This window comes from Equus asinus, chromosome 10, assembly GCF_041296235.1.
Source record: "Equus asinus isolate D_3611 breed Donkey chromosome 10, EquAss-T2T_v2, whole genome shotgun sequence".
Taxonomy (NCBI): domain Eukaryota; kingdom Metazoa; phylum Chordata; class Mammalia; order Perissodactyla; family Equidae; genus Equus; species Equus asinus.
In genome coordinates this window covers 68,098,050-68,110,065 of record NC_091799.1, presented here as the reverse complement: position 1 = coordinate 68,110,065, position 12,016 = coordinate 68,098,050, and the positions used below count along the sequence as shown (strand labels likewise).

The following is a 12,016-nucleotide window of genomic DNA, read 5'->3' as shown; positions in this document are numbered from 1 at the left end:
ACATCCATTCCCATCTTCCTCTGCTTTATGCATGGGACGCCTACCACAGCATGGCGTGCCAAGTGGTGTCATGTCTGCACCCGGGATCCAAACTGGTGAACCCCAGGCCGCCAAAACGGAATGGGCGCACTTAACCGCTGTGCTGCCTGGCCCGCCCCTCAATGTTTCTAAGACAGTTAATCTCATCTAATACGTGTTTATTGAAGTTTTACTCTTAGAAATTATTTTTAATTTGTGTACCCTACTTTTCCCCTGTAGATTATTTATATGCTAATTGGTTTAAGTCCTGGGAATTTAGATAAATTGTGAACTGCTCTCCATATCTTACTCTTCACTTGAGGAAAATTAATTTCCTGTTCCAGGGAATAGAGATTATCATTTTATTCCATGTAATTTTCTTTCATATAGTAATGTCCCTTTTTATGTCCATTCAGCGTTTTTGAGCATTCATTAATGTCAGGCAGTACATTAAATGGAAAATACCAAGATAGCCAAAGTAGGCCCTAGACTTTAATAAATACAGTTTTTTCAGGGAGATAGACTTATAAACTTTTAATTATATTGAATTATGTTGAATAAACATTAGTGGAGGGTTTTTGAATGTTGTAGCTTTATCATTTTGCCTTGTTCTTAAAGGCAGTACACTCTAGTTCCTCACTTTTATTTTTCAAAACATTATTAATTATTGTGTTGAATGCATCATTTCTTGAATAATAAGTTAGTGGGGTTTTTTTTTAATCAGGTTGCACTTCCTGCAGATGAAGATTATTTACCACTTAAACCTCGAGTTGGAAAAGCTGCAAAGGTCTGTACTTTGGTCAATACAGTTTGTACAGTTTTTTGAGTCTCTCTTTTTCCTAAAAATCTTAAAGGTCAACTCTTTCAAATGAGATTTTTATACTTCTACTGTGTATATTACCAAGAAGAAGCCACCTGAAGTCAAATATAGTGAGAACTTAATCAGTCAACAGCCATGCTGAAAACCAACCATCATGTTATGAGATTTTTAAAAATTAATGATTCTCAATCTTTTTAAAGAGTCTAATGAACATTATCAGCTTTCTCTAGGAAGAAAAAAGGCGTGTGTATAATAAGTTTGCATATAGTTTTAGGAGTTTAACAAGCTTCTAATGAAACCTAAACTCAAATGCTTGTATTAGATGGATTTTCAGGTTCTGATAGACCTTGAATGATTAATATAAATTTTCTAAGTCATTTTCTCTAAATAAAAAAAGCAGTATGGTGGGGTCAACACAAAATCTTAAAGTCTAATAGATGTATCATTCTGCCTCTGCTGAGTGAACCGAAGTAGGGAATTTCACTTTTCAGAGCCTCAGAGTTCCCATCTGTGAAAGGAAGTAATGCCTATCTTACAGGTTATTGTGAAGATTACTAATACAGAAAATGTATTGCACAATGCCTACCACAAAGTGTGTCCTTGATAAATGGTAATGATTATTGTATTGTAATTAATAAGTTGTGTATATATAAGCATAATATAATAATTGAAACATTAGATACCAGAATTAGCGTCTGTGTTGTCTGGTTAAAGATTTTATTCTTCCTAATTTTCTCTAGTGAGTGGCATATTTCCTAAATAGAATCATAAAGAAATGGTCCCAGAATGCTTCCGGGGGTAGCGTCTCTTGATTTTAAGTGTGCTTTGATGTGGGAGGGTATTTTCATGCAGATATTAATACTTTGTTTTTGTAGGAATACCCGTTCATTCTTGATGCTTTTCAAAGAGAAGCCATTCAGTGTGTTGATAACAGTCAGTCTGTTTTAGTGTCTGCACATACATCAGCGGGAAAAACTGTATGTGCTGAGTAAGTAGCTTTATGTCTTTTTGTTGTTGTTGTTAATGGTTTAATTTTTTTTATTGAATTCATAATAGTTTACATTGTTTTGAAATTTGAGTTGTACATATTTCTTGTCTGTCACCACGCAAGTGCTCTCCTTCACCCCCTGTGCCCACTCCCCACCCACCTCCCCTTGGTAACCACTGAGCTGTTTTCTTTGTCCATATTTTTGTTTATATTCCACATATGGGTGAAATCATATAATGTTTGTCTTTCTCAGTCTGGCTTATTTTGCTTATCATAATACCCCCCATATCCATCCACGTTATTGCAAATGGGGTGTTTTTGTCTATTGTATATATATACCACATCATCTTTATCCAGTCATTGGATTGTTTCCATGTCTTGGCTATTGTGAATAGTGCTGTAGTGAACATAGGGGTACATATGTTACTTTGGATTATTGATTTCAAGTTGTTTGGGTAGATACCCAATAGTGGGATAGCTGGGTCATATGGTATTTCTATTTTTAGTTTTTTGAGGAATCTCCATACTGTTTTCCATAGTGGCTGCACCTATTGGCGTTCCCACCAGCAGTGTATGAATTTCCCTTTTCGCCACATCCTCTCCAACATTTGTTGTTTTTTGTTTTGGTAATTATAGCCATTCTGACTGGTATAAGGTGATATCTCATTGTAGTTTTGATTTGCATTTCCCTAATAATTAGTGATGTTGAGCATCTTTTGATGGGTCCATTGGCCATCTGTCTGTCTTCCTTGGAAAAATGTCTGTTCATATCCTCTACCCATTTTTTGATCAGGTTTTTTTGTTGTTGTTGTTGAGTTGTGTGAGTTCTTTATATAATTTGGAGATCAACCCCTTGTCTGATAAATGATTTGCAAATACTTTCTCCCAGTTAGTGGATTGTCTTTCCATTTTGTTCATGGTTTCCTTTGCTTTGCAGAAGCTTTTTAGTCTGATGTGGTCCCATTTGTTAACTTTTTCTTATGTTTCCCTTACCCTTGTAGACATGGTATTCGAAAAGATGGGGCCAGTGTTGAAGACCAGTGTCAAAGAGTGTACTGCCTATATTTTCTTCTAGGGTTTTTATAGTTTCAGTTCTTACCTTCAAGTCTTCAATCCATTTTGAGTTAATTTTTGTGTATGGTGCAAGATAATGGTCTACTTTCATTCTTTTGCATGTGGGTGTCCAGTTTTCCCAACACCATTTATTGAAGAGACTTGCCTTTCTCCATTGTATGTTCTTGGCTCCTTTGTCAAAGATTAACTGTCCATAGATGTGTGGTTTTATTTCTGGGCTTTCATTTCTGATCTGTTAATCTGTTTGTCTCTTTTTGTGTCAGTACCATGCTGTTTTGATTGCTATAGCTTTGTAGTATGTTTTGAAGTCAGGGATTGTGATGCCTCCAGCTTTTTTTTTTCTCTCAGGATTGCTTTGGCTATTTGGGGTCTTTGGTTGTTCCATATAAATTTTTGGATTCTTTGTTCTATTTCCGTGAAGAATGTCATTGGGATTTTGATTGGGATTGCATTGAATCTGTAAATTGCTTTAGGTAGTGTGGACATTTTAACTATTTTTGTTCTTCCAACCCATGAACATGGAATATCTTTCCATTTCTTTATATCTTCTTCAGTTTCTTTCAATGACATCTTATGGTTTTCTGTGTACAGGTCTTTCACTTCTTTGGTTAAGTTTATTCCTAGGTATTTTATTCTTTGTGTTGTGATTATAAATGGGATTGTATTCTTGATTTCTTTTTCTGCTAGTTCATTGTTAGGGTATAGGCATGCAACTGATTTTTTTAAATTGATTTTGTACTCTGCAACTTTGCTGTAGTTGTTGATTATTTCTAATAGTTTTATGGTGGATTCTTTAGAGTTTTGTATATATAAAATCGTATCATCTGCAAATAGGGAAAGTTTCACTTCTTCAGTGCCTACTTTATTATGTTGAGGTACTTTCCTTCAATACCCATTTTATTGAGAGTTTTTATCATAAATGGATGTTGGATCTTGTCACATGCTTTCTCTGCATCTATTGAGATGATCATGTGATTCTTATTCCTCTCTTTGTTTCTGTCGTGTATCACATTAATTTGCAGATGTTGAACCATCCCTGCATCCCTGGAATGAATCCCACTTGATCATGGTGTGTGATTCTTTTAATGTATTGCTGTATTTGGTTTGCCAATATGTTGTTGAGGATTTTTGCATCTAAGTTCATCGGTGATATTAGCCTGTAGTTTTCTTTCTTCATGTTGTCCTTGTCTGGTTTTGGTATCAGGATAATATTGGCCTCATAGAATGTGTTAGGAAGTGTTCCATCTTCTTCAATTTTTTGCAATACTTTCAGAAGGTTAGGCCCTAACTCTTCTTTGAATGTTTGGTGGAATTCTTCAGAGAAGCCATCTGGTCCTGGACTTGGTTTTTTGGGAGGTTTTTGATTCCTGTTTCAATCTCTGTACTTCTGATAGGTCTATTCAGATTCTCTATTCTTAATTCAGTTTTGGGACCTTATGTGTGTCTAGGAATTCATCCATTTTTCTAGGTTATCGAATTTGTCGGCATATAGTTTTTCATAGTATTCTCTCCTTTTGAATTTCTGCAGTATCTGTTGTAATTTCTCCTCTTTCATTTCTAAGTTTATTTATTTGAGCCTCCTCTCTTTTTTTCTTGGTGAGTCTGGCTCAGGGTTTGTCAGTTTTCTTTATCTTCTTAAAGAACCAGCTCTTAGTTTCATTAATCCTCTCTACTGTTTTTTTAGTCTCTATTTCATTTATTTCTGCTCTGAGTTTTATTATTTCCTACTTCTGCTGACTTTGGGCTTTGTCTGTTTTTCTTTTTCTCGCTCTGTTAGGTACATTTTAAGATTACTTATTTGAGGTTTTTCTTGCTTGTTGAGGTGGGCCTCTATTGCTATGAATTTCCCTCTTATGACCACTTTTGCTGCATCCTAGAAGAGTTGGTATGTTGTGTTTTCATTTTCATTTGTCTCATGGTATATTTTAATTTCCACCTTGATTTCTTCAATGATCCAATGTTTGTTCAATAGCATGTTGTTTAGTCTCCACGTATTTCTAAGTTTCCCATTTTCGTTTTTGTGATTGATTTCTAGCTTCATAGCATTATGGTCAGAAAAAATGGTTGGAATGATTTCAGTCTTCCTAAATTTATTGAGGCTTTCCTTGCTACCCAACATATGGTCTGTCTTTCAGAATGTTCCATGGGCACTTGAGAAGAATGTATATTCTTCTGTTTTTGGATGGAATGCTCTCTATATATCTATTAAGTCCGTCTGGTCAAGTGTTTCATTTAAATCTACTATTTCCTTGTTGACTTTTTGCCTGGATGATCTATCCATTGAAGTGAGTGGGGTGTTGAGGTCCCCTACTGTTATTGTGTTGCTATTCATTTCTCCCTTTAGGTCTGTTAGTAATTGCTCTATGTACTTTGGTGCCCCTGTGTTAGGTGCATATATATTAATAAGCATTATTTCCTCTTGGTAGAATGTCCGTTTTATCATTATAAACTGCCCCTCTTTGTCTCTCTCGTTTTTTTTTTTAACTTGAAGTCTGCTTTGCCTGATAAAACTATGGCAACACCAGCTTTCTTTTGTTGGCCATTAGCTTGGAGTATTGTCTTCCATCCCTTCACTCTAAGCCTATGTTTGTCTTTGGAGCTGAGGTGCGTTTCCTGGAGGCAGCATATCGTTGGGTCTTGTTTTTTAATCCATCCAGTTGCTCTGTGTCTTTTGATTGGAGAATTCAATGCATTGACATTTAGAGTGATTATTGTTATATGAGGGCTTAATGTGGCCATTTTATCTCTTGTTTTCTGGTTGTTCTATGTTCCCACTGTTTCTCTTCCTTTGTAGTTTTGACTGGCATTTCATTTTGTTGGTTTTCTGGGAGAGATTTCTCAGTTTTTTCTCTTTTTGTGATTTGTGGCTCTGAGGAAGATTTCTTTATAAATGAAATTTAGGTCTGTTAATATTTGCTTTATATCTTTAAGTGCTCCTATGTTAGGTGCAAAATACTTAGAAATGTGCTATCTTTTATGTTGGATCGACCACTTTATCATTTCTAATGCCCTTCTTTGTCTCTTATTGCAATCTTTGTTTTAAAGTCTGTTTTGTCTAATATAAGTATAGCTATCCCAGCTTTCTTTTGGTTTCCATTTGCATAGAATATCTTTTCCTAGCCCTTCACCTTCAGTTGTATGTGTTCTTACATCTGAAGTGAGTCTCTTGTAGGCAGCATGTAGCCGAGTCTTATTTTTTTTAATCCATTCAGCCACTCTGTGTCTTTTGATTGGAGAATTCACTCATTTGTATTTAAGGTAATTATTGATATGTATGTACTTATTGCTATTTTGTTAACTGTTTTATTGCTGTTTTTTAGTTTCTCTCTGTTTCTTCTTCTCTTGCTCTCTTCCTTTGTGGTTTTTAAATGAAATTTTTAAAATAACTTTGTTCCTCATCTCACCCTTTAAAAGTTTAAATTTTTTTCTATTTGATTTCTGCAAGTAAAGAGAGTTTTACTTCTTCCTTTCTATTTTGGATACGTTTACTTTTCTTTTCTTGCTTTATTGAACTAGCTAGGATGTGCAGTAAAATGTTGAATAGAAGTGATAAGAGAGGACATTCTTGCCTTATTCCTGATATTACAGGAAAAACACTGTCTTTCATCATTAAGCATGCTGTTGTCTATAGGTTTTTCAATAGTTTTATCAGTTTGAGGATGTTCCCTTCTATTCCTAGTTTGCAGTGAGTTTGTGTGTATATGTGTGTATATATGCATATAAAATAGCTATTGGATTTTATCAGATGCTTTTTTTGCATGTATTGAAATGATACATTTTCTTTTTTGTTCTACTGTGATGAATACATTGATAGGTTTTCAAGTAATAAACCATCGTGAGATAAACTCCACTTGGTCGTGATACATAACCCTATTAATATATTTTTGGATTACATTTGCTCAAGTTTTCTAAGAATTTTCATGTTTATGTTCATGAGGGATATTGGGCTATAGTTTTATTGTAATGTTTCTTTCTGGTTTTGGTATGAGGGTAATGTTTGCTTCTCTGTTTTTGTTTTTTCATGACTAGTCTGGTAGAGTTCTATGAATCATATTGATCTTCTCAAAGAACAGGTTGTAAGTTTCATTTTTTTTTTTTCTGTTTTCTATTTCATTGATGTAGACTCTCATCTTTATTTCCTTTCTTTTGCTTACTTTGGGCTTCATTGGCTCTTTTTCTAGTTTTTTTAAGGAGGAAAGGTGAGGTCATGGATTTGAGACTTTTCTTTTTCTAATACAGGCAATTAGTGCTATAGATTTTTCTTTAATATTGCTGTAGCTGCATTACGAATTCTGTTATGTTTGATTTGATGTGTCTGGGAAATGTTTTTGATATGTTTTGAAATGTATGATCTACATTTCTATATGGCATCATTTTCCATCTGCCTGTAGGAACTCCTGTAAAATTTATGGTGGGACAAGTCTCCTGATGAAAAATTCTTTCAACTTTTGTGTATCTAAAATGTCGTTTACTTTGGGGCGAGCCCCATGGAATAGTAGTTACGTTGGGCATTTTGTACTTTGGTTGCATGGGTTTGCAGATTCATATCCTGGACGTGGACCTAAACCACATGCCAGCCACGCTGTGGCAGTCTCCTGCATATAAAGTAGAGGAAGATTGTCACAGATTTCAGCTGAGGACTAATCTTCCTCAGTGAAAAAAATAAAATGTTGTTTACTTTGCCTTCATTTTTGAAAGATATTTTCACTCAGTATAGATTTCTAATTTTTTTAAGAATGTCTTTTGACTAGAATAGTTTATGACAAGAAATCCACTGTCATCCTTACCTTGGTCTTCTGTAAATAATGTGTCTTTTTTCTTGGCTACTTTTAAGAGTTTATGAGTGATTTTAAGCAATTAGTTTATGATGTGCCTTGGTGTAGTTTTTTGCATGTTTTTTTGTGCTTTGGGTTTGTTTTTCAGTGCTCCCCAGGGCTCTTCTCCTTTAAGAACTCTAATTACAGTTGTTTTACTTAGGCCACTTAAAGTCTGACAACTTGGGGGCTGGCCCCGTGGCTGAGTGGTTAAGTTCGCACGCTCTGCTGCAGGCGGCCCAGTGTTTCATTGGTTCATATCCTGGGCGTGGACATGGCACTGCTCATCAAACCACTCTGAGGCAGCGTCCCACATGTCACAACTAGAAGGACCCACAACGAAGAATATACAACTATGTACCCTGGGGCTTTGGGGAGAAAAAGGAAAAAATAAAATCTTTAAAAAAATAAAAGAAAGAAAAAAAGTCTGACAACTCACTGATGCTATGTTCATTTTCCTGGTATTTGATTTTGGGTCTTTTCTAATGCAGTATCTTCAGATTCTTTAATCTTTGCTTCTGCATTGTCTGATCTGTTATTAATCCCATTCAGTGCATTTTTTATCTCAGACGTAGTTTTGTTAGAAGTTCATTGGTGTGTGTGGGTCTTTTTGCTTTGTTTTTATGCTTTCCATGTCTTCTTAACTTTCCTCTAGCTTCTTGAGCAGATGGAATACAGTTTAAAAACTTTAAATGTCCTTGTTACTCCTACTTTCATCTATGCTGTTTCCTAATCTGTTTTGATTGATTGATGTTTCCCTTAGCTACTCCTACTTTCATCTATGCTGTTTCCTAATCTGTTTTGATTGATTGATGTTTCCCTTAGCTATAGGTCAGCATTTTCCGGCTTCTTTGCATACTGCTTTGATGGGATGTTTGGCTGTTTTTAACTTCATCACTGACTTTAAGCAGTTTGATTATGATGTGACTTTATATAGTTTTCATGTTTCTTGTGTTTGAATTTGTTGGGTTGCTCAGAGCTGTGGGTTTGTTATAGTTTTCATCAAATTTGGGAACATTTCAGCCATTTTCTGTCTCAAATAATTCTCCTTCCTCCTAGTCCTGTGGGGGCTTCAATTATACTTAAATCAGACCAATTTAAGTTGTCTTGCAGCCTGCTGATACTCTGTTTATTATTTTATATTTTGGTGTTCATTTTCTGTATTTGCTTTTGAGCAGCTTCTCTTGATATGGCTTCAAGTTTATTCATCTGTTTTCTGTAACATCTAATCTGCTTTTAGTCCTATCCAGGGTGTTTCATCTCAGACATTAGATTTTTCATCTAGAAAAGTTTGATTTGGTTCTTTTAATGTTTCCCATGTTTCTACTATACAAACCATTCAATCTCTAATCAGTCTTCTTGAACATATAGAATATAGTTATAGTAGCTTTCAGTGTTCTTGTGTACTATCTTCTATCTCATTTTTTGGATGTGTTTTTACTGATTTTCTTTTTTTTTTTACTCATTATAGGTTGCATTTTATTGCCTTTCTTTGCATATCTGGTTATTTTTGATTCCTTGCCAAGACATTGTGAATTTTACCTTCTTAGGTGATGAATATTTTTGCGTTTCTATTAATATTCTTGAGCTTTGTTCTGGGATAAAATTATTTGAAAAATATGTAATCCTTTCAAGGCTTGCTTTTATGATATTTTTAGGCAGGACTAGAGCAGCATTTAGTCTGGGTTTGATCTTCCTCATTACTTAATCAATATACTTCTTGGTATTCTATTTAGTATCTTGTGAATTACCAATTTTTCCACTGTGTCTGGTAGGAATCTGAATTATTTCCAGCCATGTGTGAGATTTGGTCATTTTTATCTCTGCTCCTTTCGGTTGGTTTTTCCCTCACCTTGGGTGGTTTCCTAATACTTACTCACTGATTATTACTTACCTGAAGACATGCAGATACTCAGCAGATGTTTGGCACTCTCCCCCTCTGCAGCTCTTTCCTCTCTCCTCACTGGAGTCCAGCCCCCTTGGCCACCCCAGACTCCCACTTCTGTCTGTTCAACTTAGGGAAACTTCCAGGATCTACCTCCTGGAATCCTGGCTTGGAAACTCTCTAGGAAATAATCTGGATTCCTTCATTTGATTCCCCCTTCTCAGGAATTACTATGCTTATATCCAGTGAAATCACTGTTTCGTATACTTTCTCCTGTTTTATAGTTGTTTCAGGTGGATAGGTGAAGCCAGTCCCCTGTTACTGCATCTAGGCTGTAAATGGATGTGTTTTTTTTTTTTCCTGTTTTATCTCCTCAAACCCCCTGTACATAGTTGTATATTTTAGTTGCAGATCCTTCTAGTTGTGGGATGTGGGACGCCACCTCAACGTGGCCTGACAAGTGGTGCCATGTCTGCGCCCAGGATCCGAACCCTGGGCCACTGCAGCGGAGCGTGTGAACTTTAACCACTCAGCCTTGGAACCAGCCCCTGATATTATTTTTAATGTACATTCTGTATTACTACAGTCGTTCACATATCTAATTTATAGGGAATTATATACGTATTGTCTATGTTCTAAATTTTTTTAATAGGTATCTTTTCTTCTAAAATGTATTTAAGGACCATGGTTCTGGAGTCTTGCTACTCAAAGTATGATACTTGGACCAGACACATGGGTATCACATGGGAACTTGTTAGGCAGAATTTCAGGCTCCACCCTAAAACTACTGGATCATAATCTACAGTTTAACAAGATTACCAGGTGATGAATATGTCCTTAAAGTTTGAGAGGAACTGGGCCATTCTGAAAGTGGACTGTACTCTTTATTGTAATTGGTATTTTGCAATCTGTTGTAGATGCACTTTTGTGAGTTATCATTTTTTTTTCCTTGATGTTTGCAGCTATCACCACTATCTAGTTCCCAAACATCTTCGCCATGGCGTTAAACAGTCCATTAAGCAGTCATTCCCAATTCCCTTACTTCCACTTCCTTTCAGCCACCTATCTGCTGTTCATATGGATTTCCCTTTTCTGAGCATTTCATATAAATGGAATCATATAATATGTGGCCTTTTGTTTCTATCTTGTTTCACTAAGCATACTGTTTTCAAGGTTCGCTCATGTTGGAGCATGTAGAACTGCATTCCTTTTTATGGCTGATTAATATTGTATGGATATACCACATTTTGGTTTCATTCATCAATTTGTGGACATTTTGGTGTTTTTAATTTTTTTCTCTATTATGAATGATGCTGTTAGAAACATTTGTGTACAAGTTTTTGTTTGAACACTTGTTCTTACTTTCTCCAGGATATACCAGGCATGTAATTACTGAGTCATATTTAATTTTTAACTTTTTGAGGAACCACCAAACTCTTTCCACAACAGCTTCATCATTATATATTCCCACCAGCATTGCACAAGAGTTCCAATTTCTCCATATCCTCACCAACACTTATCACCTTTTTAAAAAATTATAGCTATTCCATTGATTGTGAAGTGGTAGCTCATTGTGGTGTTGATTTACATTTCCTTAACAACTAATGATATTGAGCATGTTTTCTGTGCTCGTTGGCCATTTGTATGCCAGGAGAAATGTCTGCTCAAGTCCTTTGTCCATTTATTCATTGGGCTGTCTTGTTACTGAGTTGTGATAGTTCTTTTATATTCTGAATACTAGTTTCTTGCCAGCTATATGATTTGCCCAAGTTCTCTCCTATTCTGTAGGTTGTCTTTTCACTTTCTTGAGAGTGTCCTTTGAGGCACAAACGTTTTTAATTTGATGAACTGCAGTTTATATTTTCTTTTGTTGCTTGTGTCATATTTAAGAAACCATTGCCTAATCCAAGGTCACAAAGATTTATCCCTAAGTTTCCTTCTGAGAGTTTTGTAGTTTTAGCTCTTATATTAGGTCTTTGATTCATTTTGAGTTAATTTCTGTATAAATTGTAAGGTAAAGTACAACTTCATTCTTTTGCATGTGAGTATCTAGTTGTCTCAGCACCATTTGTTTAAAGACCGTTTTTTCCCCATAGTCTTTGCACCCTTTTTGAAAATCAGTTTGGGTTTATGTGCTAACTTTTAGCAATTTATAGCATATTTTATTTCTCCGTTATGGAGAAATTGTAGCTTTTCTATTGGACAGCTGAATTAGGTACTCTTAACACTAAGCACCTAAAGAATAGAGAAGAACATAGAGAAAAGACAGACAAAAATCGCCAATGACCCCATCCATTCTCTTTACCTTGGCATGTTGGTGGAAATATTTCATGGGTTCTGGAATGTTTTTTTCCCTTGGGATAGTCAGGGCTTATCTGGTCACTATATATTATTAGTTCCTTCAAAACCTTGGCTTA

At 35.5% G+C, this 12,016-nt stretch overlaps 1 protein-coding gene across 1 annotated transcript in view; it reads left to right on the top strand.

Moving 5' to 3' along the window:
- The window catches only part of MTREX (Mtr4 exosome RNA helicase), a 116,813-nt gene that overhangs the window by 13,548 nt on the left and 91,249 nt on the right, over positions 1-12,016 (top strand). Inside the window, exons 4-5 of the mRNA XM_014860340.3 lie at positions 743-805; positions 1,714-1,826. Coding sequence (XP_014715826.1) covers positions 743-805; positions 1,714-1,826 — 176 coding nt within the window. The remainder of the gene's footprint in view (positions 1-742; positions 806-1,713; positions 1,827-12,016) is intronic.